This window comes from Podarcis pityusensis, assembly GCF_964106645.2.
Source record: "Podarcis pityusensis genome assembly, chromosome: 17".
NCBI classification, from domain to species: domain Eukaryota; kingdom Metazoa; phylum Chordata; class Lepidosauria; order Squamata; family Lacertidae; genus Podarcis; species Podarcis pityusensis.
This window is the reverse complement of record NC_138042.1, coordinates 11,250,980-11,275,944: the sequence shown is the minus strand read 5'-3', so window position 1 is coordinate 11,275,944 and position 24,965 is coordinate 11,250,980. Positions and strand designations below refer to the sequence as shown.

Below are 24,965 nucleotides of genomic sequence, written 5' to 3'. Positions count from 1 at the left end.
TAAGTGACTTGTGTAAACCAGGTACCACCCCCTGCAGATGGCTCGGAGGAAGTTGCTGCCATCCGACTTTCTGATGCCCAGGGGAAGATAGATGAGCAGAAGCAGGTTCTTATTCAGAAAGCGGAAAGTGGCACTTTTCTGCAGATGGACAAGCCCATCTATTCTCCAGGACAACTGGGTAAGGAGAAAAGAGTCCCTAAGGCTGGTGGGCTGGCTCTTAATATGTAAGTCGGGCTAGTGGCAGGCACTTTTGATAGTAATGTGATAGTAAAAGAGGGCATACCAGCCCTCCTTCATTTTTGGGCCATGACACCACTGGTTACTGCAGAGCTGTGCGTAATCCTAATGTATGTGTGAAATATACTCGGAGTCCTGTAGTGATTTCATGCTCTTTACTGCAGCTTGTAAAACAGTGATTGACTTGCCCCCCAAACCTCAGGCTTTTATATACATTATTTACACAATGAGTCCCATCTGCCTGCCTGATTCTGCTTCCCTCCTGGAGCCTGATTGGTCTTTTCCTACAGGCCAATCAGTTGTTGCATTCTACGATCCTACGATCCTACCAGCCTAATAGGCTGATTAACTTCCTCCTGGAGCCTGATTGGTCTTTTCCTGCAAGCCAATCAGTTGTTGCATTCTAGGATCCTACTTGCCTATTGTTTTAGGAGCCAAGCTTAGTACATAACAGTTTATATATCTCTCCATTAGAGCATGTTACAGATATGAGGCAACAGACTCTATTAGGGAACTGTAGAAATCAATAAATGGTAGGATTTTGATTATTTGGGCATATGGAGGGAAAATACAAGCTGCAGAGGAATTCCTGGGTTACCCCAGCCCATTTAATACATTAAAACATAGTAAGACATCAAACATTAAAACCTTCCCTAAACAGGGCTGCCTTCAGATGTCTTCTAAAAGTCAGATAGTTGTTTATTTCCTTGACATCTGATGGGAGGGCGTTCCACAGGGCAGGTGCCACTACTAAGAAGGCCAAGAATGGCCAACATGGTACCATTGAAGGCCACTGGCAATCAGTGGCGTAGCGTGGGGGGTGCCAGGGGGGCCGGCCGCACCGGGCGCAACATGGGCGGGGGGCGCGCTCGCACTAGCAGCTCTCTGCCCCTACTAAAATCCACAGGTTAGGGAGCCCGCGCTCGCTCGGCTTGGCGAGGAGGTTGCGGAAGGGGGAGAGCGAAGCCTTCTGCCGCGGGCAAAAAAAGGAGAGGAAGCCGGGTGGGCGGGCGGGCGGGCTGGCTGGCGGGGGTCTGGCTGCGCCTGCTGCTGCCAGTGCAGGGCAAGGCAAGCAGAGCGAGGAGGAGAGAGAGGGGAAGGGGGGGAAGCAGCTAGGAAACGCTGCGGTGTGGAGGAGGAATCAATTAAGGAGAGAAAGCGAAAAGCCTTGGAGAAAGGGAAAAAAGGAAAGAAAAGAGGCAGCTCCAGGAGAGCGCGGGGGAAAGAGAAGCCTCGCTGCTGCTGCTGCTTGGGAGAGTAAATTACTGTACTTGCCTTGCCCCGGGTTAGGGGGCGCAAATTATTTGCCTTGCCCCGGGTTAGGGGGCGCAAATTACTTGTCTTGCCCCGGGTGCTGATAACCCACGCTACGCCGCTGCTGGCAATGCAAGAGAACTGTGCTTGCCCTTGTCCTGAGTTATGAACAGAGACAGGTGATTTGGCAGGTTGTCGGGTTAATTGGGCGTGATGTCCTTGGAAGAGTTTGGGGCCTTAACAGGAGACTTGGGGGAGCTGAACAAAGATGAGAACAATCTCGGCTGGCAGATGGCAGGCTGGGAGAGACACATTGTGCTCCAGCACTGCACTGTTGTGGGGAACGAGACCCTCTCGTAAGATCTGCACTTTAAGAGGGTCATTTTGTGCATTTGTTCTGTTGCAGTGCAATTTCGAATCATCACCCTGGATGAAGGATTTATACCGTTGGCTACTGAGGTGAGAAATGTGAACAGGGTGCGGAGGGGGTGTGTGCGGGGAGGAATAAGCAAGACAAGATGGGCATGACCTGGGCTGGACACTTCTCCTCCACCATTTATATTTCTCCTCACCTGAGTACAAAAGTATTTAGTGATGAGTTCGACAAATCTGTGCGTAACAAAACTCTTGACAGCCGCTTTTGTTGAAGGAACAACTCGGTAGTGGCGCCCTCCCTGTGGAACGCCCTCCCACCAGATGTCAAAGAGAACAACAACTACCAGACTTTTAGAAGACATCTGAAGGCAGCCCTGTTTAGGGAAGCTTTTAATGTTTGATGTATCATAGTATTTTAATATTCTTTTGGAAGCCGCCCAGAGTGGCTGGGGAAACCCAGCCAGATGGGCGGGGTATAAATAATAAATTATTATTATTATTATTATTATTATTATAAGGAAGTCTGCTCTGAGAGCAGCTTGCGCTTGCATGTAGTGATCGATGGTGCATTTAGGAGTTCCCAATCCACAAGATTGGGGGGATTTTTCAGAGCTTTTATTTTGGTGAAAGAGAGAGCCCAGCTCTTTCTTGCAAACTTTCTTTCTGGCCTGGTTCCAAAAACAGCAAGATTGTAGGTTTTTTTGGTAATCGCTAGAAACACGAGCTGACAATGTGCTCATAAGTGATAGGAATGAGAGGAAGGCTGAACCAACCTCCCAAATAGCTTTTATTTTATTTTATTTCCCACGCACCAGATGTAGAATCCATGGAGAAATGGTTTGTCTGCACTCAGAACAGGTAAAAAAAATAAAAAGCCCCAACAAAGTTCAACAGATCTTCTGCACTCAGTTTTCTGAACACCTGGCAGCTTTGAGGAAGCTAAATAGGGAATCTTCAGTTGCTTGACATGACATTGTAGCTATGGCAACAGTATGGGATGTTCAGGAAGTTTCTGAATGGCTAGGATTTATTGACCCAGAGGGCATAAAATCCCAGAGTGTAGAGGCTGGGGTGCCATTTCACTGAAGATATTAGAAGCGGAGGAGCAAGAATATGCCTTTCCTCCTCTCTGCCTGCCTAGCAAAACGCGTTTGCAAGAAAAAAAATTCCATTATCTGCAGTTAAAGGTACTTGCTCATACTTTACATCTACAGGAGTGAGCAAGCTGCAGCTCTCCCAGTGTTCTTGGACTCCAATTCCTGTCAGCTCCGGCCAGCACAACCAATGGTCAGGAATGGTAGGAAATGCATTCCACCAACATCTGTAGGGCCACAGATTTTCCACTCCCTCCCCTAACTTGATGAGTTGCAGGATGGGAATTATAGTTGGACGCATTACTCCTGCTGGAGACTAAAGGGATTGCCTTTTGTTTTTTTCTTTAGCATCAGCTGGTGGAGTTGCAGGTGAGTACCCTCACGTTTCCCAGGGATCTTCTTCAGATGTAATTTGAAACACACACACCAATGTGGGGTGGAGGGCAGGGGAGAAGACTGAGGAGGTTGCAGAACTTCCACCCTTTCAGAGATGCTTCCTAGCCCTTCTGCAGGTATGTGCTGCAATAATTCATGTGTTTTATTTTTTATAAAAATGTGATTGCAGGATCCTGCAGGCAACCGAATTGCACAATGGAATAATGTGCAATCAGACAATGGGGTTGTGCAACTGTCCTACCAGTTGGCTGCTGAACCAATGCTGGGGGTCTACAGAATCATTGTGGATCATGGGAAGGCTTTCTTAAGCTTTGAAGTGCTTGAATATGGTATGAAATGAGTTTTGGAGAAGCATTGTCTCTTCCATTCATCACTAGTTAGAACTCAGTTTCTATCAACAGATATTGGAGACAACATCTGCCTCAAAACGCTACCCACTGATTTGGGAGCCTACCTGCCTGATACCTGGTGAACAAAGCCTGTTTAAAGGTGGTAATGTTCCATTGGGCACACCTGGTACATGTTAAGCCATGGTTCTAGTTCAGACTGTTGATGCAGGATGAAGTTCTGTTTTGTAGAGTCCTTTCTACCTCTGCAACACAGCCTCCATAACAGCATCATAAAAACCTCCCAGGTGAAGTAATCCAGTCTCTGCTTATTAGAAAATGTCAGTTTGGAAAAGAATGCATGTAAACTTGTTAACTGCCTCTGTATCTAAGTTCGTAGTGCTTAGTAGAGCCAGTGTGGTGTAGTGGTTAAGAGCGGTAGTCTCATAATCTGGGGAACCGGGTTCGCGTCTTCGCTCCTCCACATGCAGCTGCTGGGTGACCTTGGGCCAGTCACACTTCTCTGAAGTCTCTCAGCCTCACTCACCTCACAGAGTGTTTGTTGTGGGGGAGGAAGGGAAAGGAGATTGTTAGCCGCTTTGAGACTCCTTAGGGTAGTGATAAAGTGGGATATCAAATCCAAACTACTACTACTACTACTACTACTACTACTACTACTCTTCTTCTTCTTCTTCTTCTTCTTCTTCTCATAAGTAAAAAGGAAAGGCAACAGTTTGAATCAACCCACTTTAAAACATGCCAAATGCCAACACACCTTCTCTTCAAGCTGATTCATGGTGTACCGTGTAACAGTCTCTTCTCTTTCTTCTTCTCCAGTGATTCGCAAATTTGAAGTCGTGGTGGTACAGCCTGCTATCATCTATTCAGCAGACAGCAACTTTCCTCTAAAAGTCTGTGGCAGGTATACATATCAGAGCACTCATCACTTTATTTGGGAGGGCAGAGCAGAGCTCATGACCTCATTTGAGCGTTATTTAGCTGTTTATCTACTTTTTCTCTGTTGGAATGAGACTGGAGTAGTCCACACCTGCAAGTATTTGAACTTATCTATGAGGAACAATTTTGGTCTTTCCCGTTCATTCCCTTTTGTGTTTGCCCCTGTCTTTTGGTTTGTTGATTTTGTTATGTCGTCTAAATGCCAATAAGGCATGCAAGCTGCACATGCACCTTGTTTTGTTTTTTAAATTCCCAGGAAGTGCACAAAAGCACACAGTCAGGCAATTGTAAATTCCCAGCACACACTTTTGCAGTTTCCCGGTTTTGTGCAAATCTGATAGTTGCACATGCTCCCCAGTCTCTGAGCAAGGAGCAACTCCAGGGGTTTCCAGTGCTTTCCAGGGTCCAGTTTCCCTGGAATGAAGCTCAGCGGAGACTGTGATGTTTTTAGGATATATGGTTTTATTTACACATATCTACAACCTGAGCCTAGAATGGAGGGACTCACAGCATTAACACCATGGATGCAGACAAAGGAGCTAAGATGAATCTAAGCAGTGAATACAATTAACTGCAAAGATCGAAAGTTTGATTCCTTTGGAATAAGGTTTATAAATAACTAAGAATGTTATTTTTAGCTGAAAGCAAAATAGTGGGTGGTTTTCAGGCTAAGTGGAGAAGTATCAATTAAAACACTGTCTGTGGAAATTCAAGGAGTATCACGGCATAGCTGAAGTCTGTGTGAGTGGCATAGCGGGGCAGAAATCAGATTATCAGCACACACACCCTCTGAAAAGGTACTCGTGTACCTTTAGCATTTGCATGACAAGTACAAAATTTAACCAGGGAAGATTTCCCTTGCATTAATATAAAGCAATAGGGAAAGTTTCTCATCTTAATTTTCCATCTTGATGCTATTAAAGACATAGGGGACCTGCCAAAGAAAAGCTGGCAACGCTAGGCTTGTGTACAGCACATAGAAAAAGGAAAATAAAAAGTAATGGCTGGATTTATCTCTACTCCCCGCCTCCCCCTTTCTAGGTACACATACGGCAAGCCGGTCCAGGGTTTAATGCAAATATCCTTGTGCCAGAAAGCTTACCGTTATTTCTGGAGGTCACCAGATACAACAGCTCCACCGCCTACAGACATCTGCCAGGATTTCAAAGGGCAGGTAATGGTGATCAAGAGGGGTTGGTGGCATAGCTGTCAACTGTCCCTTATTTGGCGGGAAAGTCCCTTATCCCAGCGCCGTGTCCCGCTGCTGTCCCTTATTGATGATGTCCCTTAAATTTCCCAGGTTTCAAAGGAAGCAGCTCCTCTCCCTCCCTCCCTGCGGGCCAGGGAGGAGGGAGGCTCCAACTGTGTTGCTTGGCTGTGTTGCTCACCCAGTAAGGAGTCTAAGAACGACTGGGGGGTGGAGCTTGCATGCTTTGTGCCGATCAAATCGGCCGTGTTGCCTGGGGACTCGCCTTTGCTCAGCGCTTCCCAGCAGAGAGGTGACGGTGGTTTTCCTTGCTGCATCCCCTTTGCCGGGTTGCTGCGCTGTGGGAACCACCGCTTGAGGCTTCGTTTGGCTGCTGGTTGACTAAAATCCCTTATTTTGGCTGCTGATCCCTTATTTTTAAGGCTGGTCCCTTATTTTCAAATCTGTAAGTTGACAGCTATGCCAAGTTGGTGGTATGACTGGGAGAGAAAAAGCTCTAGGGCTGGAGGACAGTGGAAATGAGGGGGCTCAGGAATAACCTGATGCTTCCAAAAATCTTAAATGTGCCATCCCAGGTGAGGCCCTGGCTTGGAAAGGAAGCTTATCCTGTATTTTTCCACTGGCCTGAAATTTTCTCTTCGGTACTCCAATTATTAGCTAGATTCTGACGTTCATTAATTTCTACTATTCACTAATAGACTCTAGTACCCCAAATCTGTAACAACCTTCTGAGGAGTAGGAGGAAGGCTCCATGAATGTGTCTTCTTTCCTGAAGCCAATGATTGGCATCTTAGCTACCTTCACTGACTGTTTATTTCAGACTGACAGGACTGGTTGCTTCTCTGCTGCTGTGGAATTGTCACAGTTCAGACCATCAAGCTACGAATACAGCCACAGCATAGATGTGGAGGCCTCCTTGGAAGAAGCTGGAACAGGTAAGCTCTGGTGTTTGCAGGGATATGAGGAGCGAGGGCTGTGTGTGTTGGAGTGCAGGTGAGAGACTGAGCAAAGGAAATATCTCCTTTCAAATCTGCTTGTGGTTTGGGGAACACCCTCACCCAAAAGAGAGAGAGAACGCTATTAAAGGAAGGCATGATTATCTGTGGAGGAGAGGCCACAGGGCCATGTACACCACTCAACTTCAGGAGAAGAAAAGGCTAAGGAGTAAACCCCACACAAATCTGGAGTGGAGTCCCTAAGGCGGTCAGATGGTATCTTGTACACCTCCTTCTGGCAACTCCTGCAGCCAAGCTGGTGCCAAATGTATTGCTCTGATTTCCTTTTGTTGTAAACAAAATCTGCCCTTTTTCCCTTATGGGGTATCCAAGAGCCCATATAGAGTCCTTATGTGGGTTCCTTATTGGTAGGAGAAAATAACAGGCCAACCAGAGAATATTGAGAAGCAAAGCAGCTAGTAAGCCTGATCTTTATTGATCTGTTGCAACAGGGTGCTCCCCTCACACGCATGAAAGGAGGAGGACTAAGAATCAAGGTGTGCCCGCCCTTATATAGACATTTTAAATTCCCTGCTCTGGAACTCAAGACCACCCCTTCATACATCATACCTGCATCACAGCAGGGGTGTAACCCAAGACCACCCCCCACAAACATCATACCTACATCACAGAAAAGGTGGTCTACAACAGAAATTTGAATGCTGTTGTTTTTCCTGTCTGTCAGGTTATCTGATAATGCCTTATCTGATTGCCTTTCCTGGTAGTCTGACCATTCCTTTGAGATGGTGATTTCCCAATTCCTGAGACAATAGGAAGGTTCCTTCACCCCCTCCCTCCTTGCAGAGAAAACATTTGGTCAGTTTGGGAGTCAAAATGGTTTCAGGTCGGTCTTCTTGTGCTGATCTATGTACGCGCTTGGTTGGTACATTTATGAACATTTATTATATATATAAGACCTTAAACTTTATTATTACACTTTGCACCACAACAGCAAGGCCGAGAGGGCAGTCTTGTTGTCTGGGCAGCCCAGGACCTCGATACACACTGCCCCAGAGATGTCACTTTGGTACTGCTAACGCCGTGGTTTACTTCACCCCTGACTATTGAGACAATAGGGTGCCAACAATGAGTTGCTGGCCCAACTTGGGCATTTGTCTTATGCGTTGAAAAGGTCCTGCTATGTTGCACAGTGAGCCTCCTTGTGTAGAACAGGCTCCTCGCCGGGCAAATGGTTGCCCTCCAACCCATGGAGCAGGAAATGGCAACAGGGGGTGGAGTTATCAAGCTTGTCCCTGCTCTCTCCCTTCCCCCACCCTCGTGTTGATTCAACACAGAGAACTTATGCCTGAATAGGGCTATAGACAAGTAGTGTTCTTTCTCCCTGTCATCTGCAAAGCCATGTCTTAGTTTCTGTTTCTTGGTTGCACAACAGAATGCTTCGAACCAACCTTTTTAAAAAGAGGAAAAAATAACCATACGTTGGCATCTACTGAGTGCCAGTACTCTAAGGTCTCTACTACCTATGGTTGAATAATCCACCATCATTGACTAGTTCTGGTCTGTATCAGTTAGGATTGCAGAGTATTCTGGTTAATATTGGAGCTCATTTTTTTCCCCCAGGACGATGTGTGCATGCTGTGTTATACTTTGCAAAAATATCCGACACTGCTAGGCAGGGTTTTCTGTGTTTGTTTTTTACAGGAGTACAAGCAAATGTTGCTCGTCAATTCTATATGTCTGATCAAGCTGGATCTATGAACTTTGTGGAGACAGATGATTACTACCATCAAGGTTATCCCTTCAGGGGAAAGGTAATGCCTATAATTTTTAAGAACTTCCTAGTACTCTTTAGTGCAATATTACAAATGAGCTCAATTGAACACAGGATTTCAAACAAACACTCTCCTGCCAAACCTCCTTTCCCTCGCTTTACACCTGGTGAAATCAGCCATCCCTTTATACCTTGCCAACCCTTCATACCTCTCCCTTTACATCTCACCTGCCTCAGAACTTGCCATACTTCTTCATCTTGCCTGGTCTGTGGTCCTGGGTCACTTCCCTGCCTGTGTATCCATCCTCTAGTTCCCTCCTCTTCATCTCACCTGGGTCTGCATCTCCATCTCTCATCTCTTCTTGCCACACCTGTGCCATCCGCCCTCCTAGCAGCTCACCAGCTCACCACACTAGACTTTGCAAAACCACCTGTCTGTGGCCAAGCAAACTGCAGTGTGACAACATCATTACAATTTTATATATTGGAGAGAAAACCCATCTTCTCCCCCATTTTGGGAAGATTCTCTTTGCTCTGAAAGTCCTCTTTCTTTTGCATCTGATCTATCACCTAAACCCTCTAACAGAGGACTTGTTTTCTAAATGTTTCTTGAAGACTATGACGGATGTCATGAGGCAGCTGAGAAGCAACCGTGGATAATTTCAGTGATGTAAGTAAATCTCAGCTCTCTTCCTCTTTCTCCTCACAGCTCAAAGCCCTGCAAAGAGACGGCTCCATCATGAAGAACCACGATGTGTTCTTAGTAATTAATTTAAATAACAACCAGACCAACATGCTGCTTACTACTGACAGCAATGGCATAGCTGAGTTTTCGTTAGACACAGAAGCGTGGAATGGGAAAGGGGTCTCTCTGGAGGTGAGGATACTGCTCTGCATTCTGTGTACACCACATAGCAAGAAGGAAAGGCATGGCTTCAGAACAAGACTCCAAAAACATTCTCTCCAGACTTCCTTGTTTCCATGAGAAACCTTGAATGGAAAAGCCATGCTTGGAATTTGCTCCAGCTCCTAGACTATAACACATAGTAAAGTTTGATGGACAAATGGCTTTTTTTCTAGCTTCTCCTTCCAACTGCCTATTAATCAGCAGAGAACAAAGTACATCTGGAGGATAATTAATGTAATGCAGTTAGGGTGGTAAAAATTATTTCTATGCCACTTTTCTGCTATAGACCACCCCTCCCCCAAATCAGAATGTGTATGGTTTAAAATACAGAATAAGCAGTGATATCAAACTTTCATTAACATTCTATAAACCAGGCTTGTTCAACTTCCAAGAGACTGCAATCTACTCCCACTATAAAAAAAACCTGGCAGTCATCTACCCACTGGATTCTGGATTGAACAAAATTGTTGAGCTTTTTTTGGGAGATCATCAAAGTTGTTTTTAGGGGGGGAGGGGTCCCGAGATCTACCATGATCTACCACAGGCACCCCGCAATCGTGATCTACCTTAAAACTCTGACCAGTTTGCCTAGCAGTAAGGTGGCGCTGTGGGTTAAACCACAGAGCCTAGGGCTTGCCAATCAGAAGGTCGGCAGTTTGAATCCCCACAACAGGGTGAGCTCCCGTTGCTTGGTCCCAGCTCCTGCCAACCTAGCAGTTCGAAAGCCCGTCAAGGTGCAAGTAGATAAATAGGTACCACTCTGGCAGGAAGGTAAACGGTGTTTCCGTGTGCTGCTCTGGTTCCCCAGAAGCGGCTTAGTCATGCTGGCCACATGACCTGGAAGCTGTATGCCGGCTCCCTCGACCAAAGTGAGATGAGCGCCGCAACCCCAGAGTCGTCCACAACTGGACCTAATGGTCAGGGGTCCCTTTCCCTTTACCTTTAAGGAAGCAGAATAAGACACAAGTCCTCAGCAGCCATACATGAGACAAGCATGGCAGGTGGAGCAGAGTCCACTCTGGATATATTAGCAGAGGATCAGATGCAGGAAGGGAATCACTAAGAACTGGGTGGGAAAGGAGGAGAAGCTAGGAACAGGAGCTGTTCTTCTTTATATATTAGGCTTAAATTGCCTGTAAGACGCTCTTGTGGTGCTTTATGGAAGAGGAAGCAGATGGGAGACATACTGTGAAGGAGCAACATGGGTCTTGCATTGTCAATACAATACAAAGCCATTTTGGGACAGAGATGTTCTAGGCCTGAAGTGTGATACTGGCTGTATCCTCTTTCATACAGGATCAGTTCTGCTTCTCCCCACTTCCCACCAGATGGTAGTGTTGCATCAAACATATCTTGAGTCAAGACAGCTGCTAATTTAATAGACACAAGCAGGGCTTTTTGCAGCCAGAACGCATCGGAATTCCATTCCAGCCCCTCTCAGGTGGGCTCCCCAGTCGAAGAGAATGAGGGAGGTGTTCATAGTGAGTTCCGGCACCTCTTTCTCTAGAAAAATAGCAGTGGACGCAAGCATCTAATTACGGCTGTCACCTGAATCAATCAATTAAATAACCCTGTATACAGTTACACATGAATAGAAAAATAATTTTGAAGAAAGAAATGCATACTGAATTTGGCTTTAGGTGCTGCTTGCTGCAACATACGCTCTCCTAATCTTAGGTCTTAACTTCGCATGCCAAATGGTTAGCAATAAAGTTGTGATTTGATTTTTTTTTTATTTGATTTTTTTGTAAATTAAAGACCAGCAACATCCCCCTTACCCCAGATTGTTGTCACAATTGCAGCATATGGAGAGGGGAGGTTTAAACATTCCCTCCCCATTCATCCCCCCCCCCCCCAGCACATTTATCGTTCGGGGATCTTCCATTGGCACCAATGTGTGGGGTGGGGATTCAGAGATCATGGATGGGGAGGGAAGCACTTAAATCTCCCCTCTCCATGTGCTGTGCTCCTGATAATAATAGGGGAGGGAAACCTAGAATTTATTTATTTTTTCACACACAACGTGATTGTTTTTGATTTGAGTTTCTACTGAAAGGAGGCTGCATTTTAATGTTGTATTTTAATCTTGTTTTTAAGTTGTATTTTAATCAATTATTTTTATACCTGGTGTTAGCCACCCTGAGCCCGGTCTTGGCTGGGGAGGGCGGGGTATAAATAAAAATTTATTATTATTAATAATAATAATAATAATAATAATGATGATGATGCCATCAATGTTATGCATAGTTTGAGAAGAAGCACTCCCTCATTATGAGAGTGAAGGATAATGCCTCTTTTAAGACTTTTAATATTTTTAAGATGAAAATTAAAGATTCCACATGTCTCCTGATTTCTTAGGGAGTCTTTTTGTCGGTAGTCAAAGTTTTTTTGATCAGTCACTTTAACTGGTTGTTTGACCAAAGGCTGCAACTTTATCTCTTTCCCAGGGAAGACTCCAAATGGAGGATCCAGTATATGAACCAGGGAAAATCAATCAGTACCACCAGAACGCTTTCCTCTTTCTACAGCCTTACTACACCACGGCAAAGAGCTCTGTGAAAGTCCGGCGGGTGCCAGGGGTGCTGCCTTGCAATCAGGAGCAGGAGATTCAAGTGGATTACAGCATTAAGGACAGTGATCTAGGCGAAGAAGGCAAAGCAAAAGGAATCCCCTTCTCTTACTATGTGAGCATCCTGACTGAGGACAGAAGGCCAGGGTTGGCAAGACAAAAAAGCAACAGCCCAAAACTAGCTGGCCAAAGAGAGAGGACAGGACTTCAGTTTTCACCTTTCCTGGTTCAATTCTTGGAGTGTTTTCTAGGAGTATAATAATAATAATAATAATAATAATAATAATAATAATAATTTATTTGAACCCTACCCATCTGACTGGGTTGCCCCAGCCACTCTGGGGGGCTTCCAGAATATATAAAAACATAGTAAAACGTTAAGCCTTAAAAAGTTTCCCTATACAGGGCTGCCTTCAGAAGTTTCCTAAATGTTTTCGTTTTCTTCTTCTTCTTCTTCTTCTTCTTCTTCTTCTTCTTCTTCTTCTTCTTCTTCTCATTCATTCATTCCCTGCCCATCTGATGGGTTTCCCCAGCCACTCTGGGCAGCTCCCAACAGAATATTTTAAAAAATGGTAAAGCATCAAACATTAAAAACTTCCCTAAACAGGGCTGCCTTCAGATGTCTTCTAAAAGTCAGATAGTTGTTTACTTCCTTGACATCTGAAGGGAGGGCGTTCCACAGGGCGGGTGCCACTACCAGGAAGGTCCTCTGTCTGGTTCTCTGTAGCCTCACTTTTCGCAGTGAGGGAACCACCAGAAGGCCCTCGGAGCTGGACCTCAGTGTCTGGGCTGAACAATGGGGGTGGAGATGCTCCTTCAGGTATACTGGGCCGAGGCCGTTTAGGTCCTTTCCTCTACTGCTTCCACACTAGTGCCCTAATGTCTTTGGCATCAAAACGTCTGCCGCCTGAGAAATATGTCTGTTAAGAGTGTCCCTTTCTGGATGTTTTCATCCTGTATATGCTTCTTCCTTCCCCAGGTGACAGGAAGGGGGAAAATCCTTATGCATGGACAAAAGAATGTGGGTGGTGATGGGGGAGGTAAGTCTATCTGTCAAATCCCTCCCCACATCTGCATGTTTGATTCGCTCACAACTGGGTATACACGTGACACTGGGAAATAGTTAAATCAATCAATTTAAACTGCAAAAAGGAGCTAAGGGTGGGGGGAATGGCCTGATTAAATAATTAAAATTATTATTTGTAGGATTGCAATAACACTTGTAGTTTAATGTTGAATTTCGGGTATAATGGAGATTTTAAAAATTTGGATTAATAGACAAGATGCAGGAGGAAAAGGTTATTAATATAAGGACCCACAAAGGGGAGGAGGGAAGTTCAGGAGACTCTTCATAATTCTCTTTTTATGTAAAATAATTTTTATTTATTTTATTTTATTAAACTAAACAAAATTTTAAAGAGAGAGAGAGGGAGGAGGTTTGAAGGGAGAGTTTGTGGTGGAGTTTGGTGGATTTCTGTGACTTTTTGGCAGAGTTTGGCTTTTTAGATGGTGTTCCCACTAGACTACTATATGGACAATACCTGGGAATGTAAGTGGTGAAACACTTATATTTTGTATTAGACTAGAGTGGGGGGCAGGTTAAAGGAGATGTCTTGTGAAGGAGAAGGGAGAGAATAAAGAGTGGTGGATTGAAAGTCTGGGGTTTGGTGTGGATTAAGGAGTCATATTGATGACTGAATCCTCCACTCTGAAACCTTCCTCCCCTCTTTCAGGTCTGCAAGGATCCTTCTCCATTTCATTGCCCTTCACCTCCGACTTTGCACCACAACCATCCTTGGTCGTTTATTCTCTCTTCCACGATGGAGGCGCCATTGCAGACAAAGTCAGCTTTGAAGTGTCCATGTGCTTCAAAAACCAGGTGAGCCGTAAACATGAGAGATTATCTGAGAGGCTGTAATCCCAGCCCATACATCTGACTCCCACCCACCCCGCCCCTTTGATATTGAGGTCTTGCACAAAACCTCTTTATCACTTTTGCACTCTTGTGCAAGACCTCTGGATTATTATTTTAATGAAAAACAAAGGGTAGCTCTGTTTTTTAATCCCTTCTTTGATAGGAGAGCTGATCTGAGTGTCCTATGACATTACAATTTCCTGCTTTCCTTTCTGGGAAGGGACAAAAGCCACAGCCCAGGTACATTCCATCAAGACCCACTTACTGGTGTGGATGGCAAGCAGCAGAACTGAATGTCATCAGACATGACTGGGGGGAAATAACCGGAATACGTGTGTGTGATGTTAACATATGAGAGTGCTGGAGGTGAAATAGTTAAACAGGTTACCCAATCAGAACCCAGGGGGGCGGAGTCAGAGGGATTATAAAACCAGCTCTGGAAGGGGCGAAGGAGGGAGTTTGTTGGGAGTTGGGTGGTTGGTTGGAGTGGGAGTGAATTGGGATAGAGTCTGTGGGGAGGTTGAGTTAGTGTAGCGAAATAAGCTGAGTCAGGAACATCTAGGGGCTAGGAAGACAAGTAAATATCTGAGAGGTGGTTTAGTGAGTGAGAGCAGGTAGCGGAAGTTATAGGTCTGGATAGGCACCCCATGAAAGTAATTGACTGATACCGTTTATGAAACCACATGCTTGTTAAATTGCAATAAATAAACAGAAGTTTATGTTCCAATTTAACCCTGACTGGACTCAGTATTGTACCAGGTAGGGCCTGGGTGGTGGTAACAAGAAATCAAGTGGTGGCACAGGGATCAATAGACAGTGAAACGTCCGGGGATCCTGTGTGATCGCCACAGGAAAGTGGCTCTCATGCGCCAATCACGTACCCAGAAAATGGGGGGGGGGAGATCCAAGGTACCCCTTTGCAAGTACACCGCTGCCTTGAAGCACATGGAAACTTGATTTTAATTTTTTTTTAAGGCAGGGAAGGGTAAGGTTTTTAAAAAGTGGTGCTCAGGTCAGATGATTTATATCCTCCCGTCTCCCACCCACACATGTGTGTCACATCCACTGGTGTGGACAGAACATAGCAGGATGTGCAGACTCACAAAGTATGGTACCCCCAGCTGTGTGGAAAGTCAGTTGCAATTCCCCATGTCTCATACAGTGGAAGAGCAATGAATGGTGTTAGGAGCTACCATCATGATAGGAAGAAATATGATTTGGGACTAATATACACACACACACACAAGCGAGGAAGGAAGTAGCTGGGGCTGCCATACGTCTGGATTTTCCCAGACACATCTGGGAATTGGGTTCTGAAAATGGCGTCCGGGCGGATTTTTGGGAAATTGGCAAAATGTCTGGGATATCTTGGACGAATGGCAAGTAGGGTGATTAAAAATAAAAAAAGATTAAAAAATTTAAAAAGCCTAAAAACTTAATGGGGGGGAGAGATGTTTCCCCCCAAAAGCTCAAAAACTTTGTCCGGATTTTCACTTTTGGGAATATGGCAAACCTAAAGTAGCACTGTAGAAAATTAAGAGTTATTATAGGGAGCTTATTGGGGGCAGGGAGATCTCCTGACTTCAGGGACCTCCCAGAGGTGCATTTTCCATGTGAGTAAACAGTAAAAATAGTCTATCCAGTCTTAATCTGTTAGTAAATGTTATATCTTCTTCTTCTTCTTCTTCTTTATTTATTTATATCATGCCTTTTTTCCAGACTGGAACTCTCGGTGGCTTACACAAATTAAAACAACACAGATAAAACACACAGAGCTAAAAAGATATACAGGATAATTGTGAAAAAGAAATTAAACTCTCATACAATGAAAATAATATACAGATTAAATACATATATTTAACACAACATTTAAAGGTTAGAGAAAGTTTCATGCACCAGTGCCACAACTGAGTCAGACAGATGTTTTCTGGGTTGCCCATTCTAAAATAGGATTGTCTGCTTGGTAAATACTTGTCTATGGTTTTATGCCCCCTGCTTTGTTTTGGCACTTCTGATTCTCAGCATTCACATCTGCAGGTCAGCCTGGGGTTATCGCAGCAGCAGGAGCTTCCCGGAACAAGCATCGACCTTGAACTGAAGGCAACACCTGGGTCACTGTGTGCCATTCGGGCTGTGGACCAAAGTGTCTTGCTCCTCAGGAATGACAGAGATTTCACCAACACAACCGTAAGGCAGAGAGAGAATGAATGAAACTGAGATGTGATGGGCAGGGTTGGGCACTTATGCACTGTACATGTACTCCCATTACACACACACATACACACACTAACATAATTGTCATTCACAATAAAAGGGTGAACTGTTCACAGGGTGAGAGAATAAACTTCTTAAGAAAACAGCTGCTGAATTTTCCACCCCAGTTCCTGGGCATTTGTGCATCAGGTTCGTTTGAGAGGAGCACAGAGAAAGGCGTTCTTGAGAAATTTTCTCAAGTTTTCCAAGAGCATTTTCCTAGCCATGGCGGTCTTTCTCCCCAAAGTCCTTTTCTGGGCAATAACATATCACTTGCTAGTGCATTCTCTTGCTTAATTTGAAAAAAAACTCACTTGCACCCACTTGCTTTTCCCCCTGTAGATGGCTGGAAAATAAGTTTCTGTGTATTATTTTGATGTAGTGCATTGATTTCTTCTTGGGCAGCCTTTCTCCATAAATGAGCATTTGCTGAATTTCTTTGCAATCAGATGATTCATGAGGCTGCATTGTCCTTGCAGTGTAGGACAAGTGGAATGCCATTACTAGCGCTTGTCGGGATGCTCCCAGCGGCTCCCAGCTGGCTGGCCCAGGAAAGTATAAAGACAAGGAAAAGTTTCTTACCATCCTTTTTTATTTCAATCTTTACAGAGAGAGGCTATAGAACCCAGCCTCTTGCATAATGGCCTTGTCCCGAGTGAATCTCCACCCCCTTCTCTCCCACTTCCTCATTCGTCACTTCTACGGGTGCTGCTACATGCCCTCTGTCTTTGAGCTCTTTGCTCTCCTACTTTTAAGGCTTGCCGGGTTCTGGGAGATGGAGGGTCTAGAATGCTTTCTAGTGACAATGTGTCAGCCAGCAGCCCCTCTGATTCTGCCTCCTCCTCCTCCTCCTCCTCCTCCTCCTCCTCCTCTCCCATTATTTCCCAACTTTCCCCCTCATCTGCCTCTGAGTTGTGACCTCCTGCAAACCACTATTGTAAATCTATACTGTCTTCCTCTTCCTCCTCCCTGGAAGGGTCAAGATGGGGAGGTGGTCTCCACCATTTCTCCTCTGCCCAGTCCCCGACAGCGCCTGGTATCCAGATTTGAAACTACATCAGTATCCTCATCACATTCAGAGTTTGGCATTTCCCCATCCCGCTGTCCTTCGACCCCTTCATCATTACCGCTGCTAGGAGTTTGGAGATCTACTCCTTCTCCTTTCTCATCTCCAGATCTACGTGGTGTAACTTTGGAAATTGAATTTGGTTATTCAGTTGTAAGTTTTGGGAAATATATGAGAACTTGCGATTTATTCTCTGATGGTTTAGAATTGTCAGATATAGATCCTTTCATATCTACCCTCAGCAACTTAATTCACATCCTTTTGCTTGACACGCCATGTGTTCCTTTGCAGGTGTATGACAGGTTCTACTTCCTAGGTGGGTATCCTTATCAAGTCACCGAGTACGATCACTGCAATGGACTAGGACCAATCGGCGACCCTATGCCACTGGCACGAAGCAAGCGCTACAGCTGGAGACCCTGGTTTGATGATGGTGGGGTAGACTTCTTCAGTTTCCTCAAAGTAAGTGCCCTTTATTATGCAGTTTTCAGCTGGAATAGGGGAGTTAGTGTAGAAGAGGCACTGAACAGCATTCAGGGATTCCCAGATCCAGATTAAATTTAAGAAAAACCAGGCTGGCATTTTGATGATGAACCTGTGTGAAAATGGCACGCGCCAGCTGTTGAGGTTGCCCAGCAAACTCCCTTTTGGAAACAACCCATTATTCATTTCATATCCCTTTTAGAAATCGTGTGTGTCGCTAACCCTAGAGAAGGGGAGAAGGAGGGAGGAAAGGAAGACATGAGTGCTGTGTGGATAGATGGAAGAAGGTATAAAAAAAGCTGGCACCATTGACCTGCGCAACTAATGTGATTCCTTTCCTTGGTCTCTCTCACCACTGACAGGTTATGGGGCTGAAAGTCTTGTCAAACAACAAAATTAAGAAGCCAGCAACATGCAGGCACCACTACTCTCCCTATGGCATGGTCGCTTCAAGTAAGGAGGTTTCCAGTTCCAGATTTTTGGTGTATGTATCTGTGCTTACCATGTTGAAGGTGGTTTAACACTAGGGCTTAGCCACATTTCTCTTTTGGCCCACTCTTTCAAGGCAGAAGTCTAAGCATTTCTGTTTTGTTGGAGCAGGATTGCTTGGAGGAGGATTGCAGTCAGGGAGTAGACCGGCCCTCGCATCTGAATCCCGTCCTTGGTCATCAGACGCAGACATCGATGCTCAAGTCCGGCAGAACTTCCCTGAGACCTGGATCTGGAAGCTGTACAATGTTGAGTAAGTTTTGATTAATTCCTGATTAATTCCTGCCTGGGGGGCAGGGAGGGGCAGCTCTGTTAGGATATAGTTCCGTTCCACCTTAAAAGGGTACAGGCATGACTGTTGTGTGTCACATGCCCGTTTACTTCCAGCACAGATCTTGCTGGGAACTTCCGTTTGTATATTGCTTTTGTGTTACTGCTGTTTTGCTGGAGACGGAAGCAGATATGTTTTCCCCTGTTCCTGAACTATGCTGAATAAAATGCTGTACAGTGGTACCTCGGGTTACATACGCTTCAGGTTACATACTCCGTTAACCCAGAAATAGTACTTCAGGTTAAGAACTTTGCTTCAGGATGAGAACAGAAATCGTGCTCCTGCGGCGCGGTGGCAGCTGGAGGCCCCATTAGTTAAAGTGGTGCTTCAGGTTAAGAACAGTTTCAGGTTAAGAATGGACCTCCAGAACGAATTAAGTACTTAACCACTGTACATTACGCTTACACATTTCTCTGTCCGCCTCTTCTGCTGTGAGAAGATTTACACTCTGCATGTACGGGTCTCTAAACGTATCTGAGGCTCGTGTCACTGATTGATGCTGTTCCAAGGGAGACCGGCTGCCAGCCGGTCGCTGGAGCCAGCTGGGGGCCTGCCTGATGCCCCCGTCTCCCCGGCAGTATCCCAACAAGCTCCACCCCCCATCAATTAAAATCAATAAAATACATAGCAAACTGAGGTTCTGCCCCCCCCAAGACCTGCCCCCCACAACAAAAATCCTGGCTACGCCCATGTTCCTGAGATGGGCTTCTCCCAGATCTTGAGTTTAAATTACCATATTTTTCGCTCTATAAGACGCAGCCGACCATAAGACACACTTAGTTTTTAGAGGAGGAAAACAAGAAACAAGAGAGCAATGCAAAGCCTCTTGAGCGAAGAGGCAGGAGCGCTCCCACTGCACTCAAGAGGCTTTGCGTGGCTATCCCTGAAGCCAGAAGAGCAAGAACTCTTCTGGCTTCTGGGATAGCTGCGCAGCCTGCATTCGCTCCATAGGACGCACACACATTTCCCCTTACTTTTTAGGAGGCGAAAAGTGTGTCTTATAGAGCGAAAAATACAGTACATTTTCCCCAGTTTTAAGTGAAATAAATACAGCAACACTAACGGCAGCCAAATATATCACGCAATACTGGGATTTCTACTCGCATTTCTATTCTGTGGTACATGCTCATGGTCAGTGCTTTTTTTTTCTAAAAAAATGTTTGACTCAAGAAAATCACCATATTCTAGTTCAAATCGGGGGAAATAAACACAGTAAATGGACAAAAGTAAAAAGATGCACAAAATGTTTAGGGGTATGCGTACCCCTGCGTCTCCCCAGAAAAAAAGCACTGCTCATGGTACATATCAGGAAGGAAGGAGAAAATATGAAGGTGACACTCATCCTTCTTGCAGCTTGTCCTAACTCCAGAAAATACTAAGGCCCTAAATGTGCAGCTGCCAGCCACATTTGAGGTTTTTGGTTTGCTTGTTTATTTAATAGAAAGCATGGAGGGACTCGGTTTTTACTGGGACTGCAATGCATGGGGATGTTTTACCCTTCCCTTCCCCTATTACCAAATGCAGCTAAGGGAACTTTTGCAAGGGGCTTGATCCAGATTGGGGTTCTGCTGCAGCCCAGGATCCAGACCAGCCTCTCTGCCCCTGCTATTTCCATTCAGTTGTTGTGAATGGGAACACTTCATTCAAATAGCTGGAGAGGGAGGGGTAAAGGGTTAAATCATCCACTCCCACCCACCCTGTCCTCCCACGCCAGGTTCCTGACCTTGCTACAAAAGCCATTCATGCAAACACATCAAGTTTGGCAACGATTTTAGACTGCCCTTCAGTAAGACGGAACCTGATAAAAGGGCAACTTAACATTCAGTGCAAAGAAAAACATATTTGCCTGGAACCAAAAAGTCAGTACAGCTGGTACTTCCAAATAGGTATACCTGGGGTGGACAGGGGTTGCCACCATATCAGTGTCCACCTCCCACCTGTGAGGTTACCCATAATTTGTCAAGGCCAGCCCTACCAGGTAAAGGGAGGTGGTACATTACAAGGTGGCAGGTTTTGGGATACCCCAAAAAGGAAGTGCATTGTCACCGATTCAATTTATCATTATATTTGACCTTCCTGAATGACAGGTGCCATTATTTGCCTCAAGCATCAAAAGGTCTTATGCGATCTCTGGTCGTGTTCATCTAAGGGCCAAATTACATGGACTTTGACCATGTGCCCAGCTGCTTTTCTTCAACCCCCCAGAGTGGTGAAATGAGGAGGCTTCAGCCTAGGACTTGCCGATCAGAAGGTTGGCGGTTCAAATCCCTGCTCCTGCCAACCTAGCAGTTTGAAAGCAAGTCCGAGTGCAAGTAGATAAATAGGTACCCCTCCAGCGGGAAGGTAAATGGGCGTTTCCATGCGCCACTCTGGTTCACCAGAAGCGGCTTAGTCATGCTGGCCACATGACCCAGAAGTGGTGCACCGGCTCCCTCGACCAATAAAGCGAGATGAGCGCCACAACCCCAGAGTTGGTCACAACTGGACCTGATGGTCAGGGGTCAGCATGGAAGAAGCAATTTAGTTTTTCCTATGGACAATCATGTTTTTGTTTGTTTCAATTATGCAAACAATAATGCAAATAAGTTGACACATCTTACACTATTCCCCAAACATATCAACAGTAAAAAGCAAGCAAACAAACAGATAGATAAATACATACCGTATTGGCCGGAATATAAGCCTCACTTTCCCCCCAAATTCCAACCTTGAAAAGTTAAAGTACAGCTTATATTTGTGACCTTACGGTATGCCGCCAGGAGCGCAGGGCAAACAGTGCCAGGAGCGCAGCAAAATGGCGGCGCCCCACACATAGTCCCCCATCCTCTCCCCCAAGGCCGGGAAGGGGGAGAGAGAGTGCGAGGAAGGGGAAAGGCCACTGGCAACGCAGAATGGCTCCCCCTCCCCCCAAGTATGCAGCCAGGAGCAGCGAGGAATGGAGTGGCTTATATTCGGGTCTTTTTTTCTTTTTTTCCTCCCCCCCCTCCAGTTTTGAAGGTGCGGCTTATATTTGGCCAATATGGTATTAACCAAACGTGGGCATGCACTTTTGAAATGCACGACCTCTGTTGGGGCGGGAGGGGGGCGGGGAGAAATCTCCCTTTTGCAAGGCAAACTGCCATCTCCTGCCCTCACTTCCCACATTCTTTGTAGTCCTTCAGGTGAGAAGTCAGTGGCACTCACAGTTCCAGACACCATCACTGAATGGAAAGTCAGTATGTTCTGCACCTCCCAAAGCAGTGGGTTGGGTATTTCCCCGCCGGTGAGGCTGACGGTCTTTAAGCCTTTCTTTGTGGATGTCACCCTGCCCTATTCCGTGGTTCGTGGAGAGTCATTTCCAATGATCGCCACCGTCTTCAACTATTTGAAACACTGCATGTGGGTAAGGAAGATCTTCACTAATTCCCCACGCTCTAAGAATTCAATTCCTTGTTAAAGTAGAGCAGGTGTATCGCCTCTTTTAAGTCAGAGGGTTGACCAGGTGCCTCAGTGATAGGAGGGAGGGCAAGGGATGTGTAAGAGTTTACAGTAGCCCAGACATATTATTTTCCAATTTTGATAGCTGTTTTGGGATTTATAAAAAAAAAAAAATTAACAAAGCAAAACTAGATACAGGTATCGTTTTCATCTAAACCAAAAAGCTAACGAATGAACGAACAAATTATAAAAATGCTAATAGATACAATGTATACACACACACACAAATATATTATGGTATAAGCTGTTGTGGACTTCAAAAAATATTCTGAGTATTTGGAATTCCACATTTTAAACTCACTTAACTTATTGATTTTGCTCACTTCCTTGAGCCAGCTACCAGAACTCTCAACCTAACCTACAGTAGCTCACATGACTCTCAAAATATGAGGTTTAAGAACGCTGCAAAGAGGGAGTTAGTGCTTGTGTTATTGGCATCAAATTTTGATTCCTTTGCTTTCACGGGTTAAATAGTAAAGAAAAGCACAGAATCAATATTTCTCCTAATTGTTGAGTTTTAAAACGAAAATAAAACCTGCTCTCACTATCCTGTGTTCTGTCCCAATATCAAAATCACTGAGATAACAAACATCATTTTAGGGCGCCCTAAACCTGTTCTTGGGGGTTCTCCTGATCCTCTGGATCTGATTTGTGGAGGGTGGGGGCGGGGAGAGGTGGAGGGTGGGGGCGGGGAGAAGAGGGTGTTAAGTCGCATTGTACAAGCTGAAGTCATTCTGCTTAGGGTCTTGGGTATTGCAGGCATGCGCCCTGGTAAACTTGCTCCAATTGCACCATTATAATCCGGCCATGAGCAGAATCCGGAGTAAAACTTCCTTCCCTCTTTCCTTTCCCCACTGTTGCATAGGTTCAGGTTATCCTGTCCAAGTCTGAAGATTATGAGGTGCAGCCATGCAAGGACTGTGAATACACAAGTTGCTTATGTGCTGGTGAAGCGAAGGCTTACTCCTGGAATGTGAAGGCCTCTAAACTGGGTGAGGGGGCCTAAGGAGAGATGGGCAGAGAGAAGATGAATGCACCTGGTCATGTTCCACTTTAAGCAATATCCCCATCTCCTTTCTGTATGGCAACCATTATCCCTTCCACAGTCTGAGCCATTCCATCTGTGCATCTGTCACTAGGCTGCATTCTGGAACTCAGAATTCCTGCATCCCTTATCTAGAACTCCTTTGCAAAATCTGGTGCTGGAGGAGGGGAATGAAGAATCAGCTCAGCTGCAATAGCACCTGGGTTTCTGGGTGTTAATATTTTGATGCAATTGGGGACTTCCTCCTTGATTCTAACAGTGATACAGTCGTAACTTGGAAGTCGAATGGAATCCGTTCCGGAAGTCCATCCCACTTCCAAAACTTTCCGAAACCAAAGTGCGGCTTCTGATTATCTGCAGGAAGCTTCTGCAGCCAATCGGGAGCCAATTGGAAGCCCCATCAGATGTTTGGGTTCAGTCAGAACACTCACTTCTGGGATCCAGGGTACAACTGTATTTGTTGATGTTCTGTGCCTCTCGCCCAGTGGCACAACAAAAGTACTGAATGGGGAAACAGGACAAATCCCTCAACAACCAGTGTGAGGTGACAACCACTTTGCAACTGGGTTGTAATGGCCAAGCCCAACCAGGGCTGGATCTAGACGCATCAAAGAGGCGATTCAGTTAAGTATTCAAACTTCATACAGGGAAATCCTCTCGGCAGAAAACGGGACTTCATAGCTCCATCTGGTGTCATAGTGTTATAACACATGTAAAATGCTTTATCTTGACCAATGTAGCTGAGTCCCAGATTCCTGTTGTGTAGAGCAGCTGGGACTCAGCTATACAGCTGCAAGTAAAACGTTTTAAATGTATTGTAAAGTGCAATATACAAAGGTCTCACTATATGGCAACAGTGAGCTATGCAACAGTCAATGTATCTTTCAAAACTTTTTTTTTTAAAAAAGTTTCACAGTGTTTTTTATATGTGTGTAGATTCCACCTAGGGGTCTGGTTCTGTCAGTCTTATTTTGATAGAGGGTTTTCCTGGCATGGTATAACCAAGAACAGGTTGAGGGAAAGTCTCTTACACTCTCCTCTCTCTCTCAGACCCTTTTCCAGATGAAGTTGGTCATCACAACTTCTGTCTCCCTGAAACCAAAGGAATTTTAGCTTGTAGTTTAATTGACTTCAGTAGGACTGAATCATGGCTGACTCTAGATGGATTGGCCCTATATGACTAATGTTATAATCATTGGGCCGCTTACGCAATAGGCAGGCACTTCACAGGGAATAAATCCCATTTTTTCAGAAGTGTGTGCCTATTTCATGTGTGTTGGTAACATTTATATAATTACTACAATTTTTTAAAAAGTCACAATGTATAATTTTTTTAAAAAATGCCCCGTATTTCTTTTTGCCCTTTAATTTTGAAGTGAAGCAGAAGTGGAGTTATTTGCCTCTCTGTCTACTGAAATCTGAAATTACCCCCATCTTCTTGGGCTACAGTGTGGATAGTGTTATTATTTATTTATTGAATTTATTTACTGCCCTATACCCACAAGGTCTCAGGGCGGTTCACAGAATAAAATCAGAATATAAAATACATAATCAAAATAAAAACGACAACAATTCTTCCCCTGCTTCCACAATAAGCCTGCTTCCATTGAGAAGCAATACCTTGCTGGTAGCAAGTGATCTGGTGTTGACTGGGAAACGACAACTAATCCAGAATGCTGGCAGCTCTGAGGGCCTTCTGGCGGTTCCCTCACTGCAAGAAGTGAGGTTACAGGGAACCGGGCAGAGGGCCTTCTCGGTAGTGGCACCCGCCCTGTGGAACGCCCTCCCATCAGATGTCAAGGAAATAAACAACTGCCTGACTTTTAGAAGACATCTGAAGGCAGCCCTGTTTAGGGA

General features: G+C 45.1%; 1 protein-coding gene across 4 annotated transcripts in view; it reads left to right on the top strand.

Moving 5' to 3' along the window:
* Nucleotides 1-24,965, top strand: part of A2ML1 (alpha-2-macroglobulin like 1) — a 61,403-nt gene that overhangs the window by 11,743 nt on the left and 24,695 nt on the right. For 3 of the 4 annotated variants that reach the window (XM_080987704.1, XM_080987705.1, XM_080987703.1), the window contains exons 3-20: nt 22-178; nt 1,898-1,950; nt 3,309-3,329; nt 3,526-3,685; nt 4,520-4,604; nt 5,681-5,813; nt 6,667-6,781; nt 8,504-8,613; nt 9,283-9,450; nt 11,928-12,164; nt 13,029-13,089; nt 13,783-13,928; nt 16,002-16,151; nt 17,575-17,745; nt 18,129-18,219; nt 18,367-18,508; nt 21,740-21,968; nt 22,929-23,055. In XM_080987704.1, the coding sequence (XP_080843830.1) occupies nt 22-178; nt 1,898-1,950; nt 3,309-3,329; nt 3,526-3,685; nt 4,520-4,604; nt 5,681-5,813; nt 6,667-6,781; nt 8,504-8,613; nt 9,283-9,450; nt 11,928-12,164; nt 13,029-13,089; nt 13,783-13,928; nt 16,002-16,151; nt 17,575-17,745; nt 18,129-18,219; nt 18,367-18,508; nt 21,740-21,968; nt 22,929-23,055 (2,356 nt within the window). Of the gene's footprint in view, nt 1-21; nt 179-610; nt 864-1,897; nt 1,951-3,308; nt 3,330-3,525; nt 3,686-4,519; nt 4,605-5,680; nt 5,814-6,666; nt 6,782-8,503; nt 8,614-9,282; nt 9,451-11,927; nt 12,165-13,028; nt 13,090-13,782; nt 13,929-16,001; nt 16,152-17,574; nt 17,746-18,128; nt 18,220-18,366; nt 18,509-21,739; nt 21,969-22,928; nt 23,056-24,965 lie in introns of those variants that run through there. The other variant, XM_080987706.1, reaches the window with a different exon arrangement.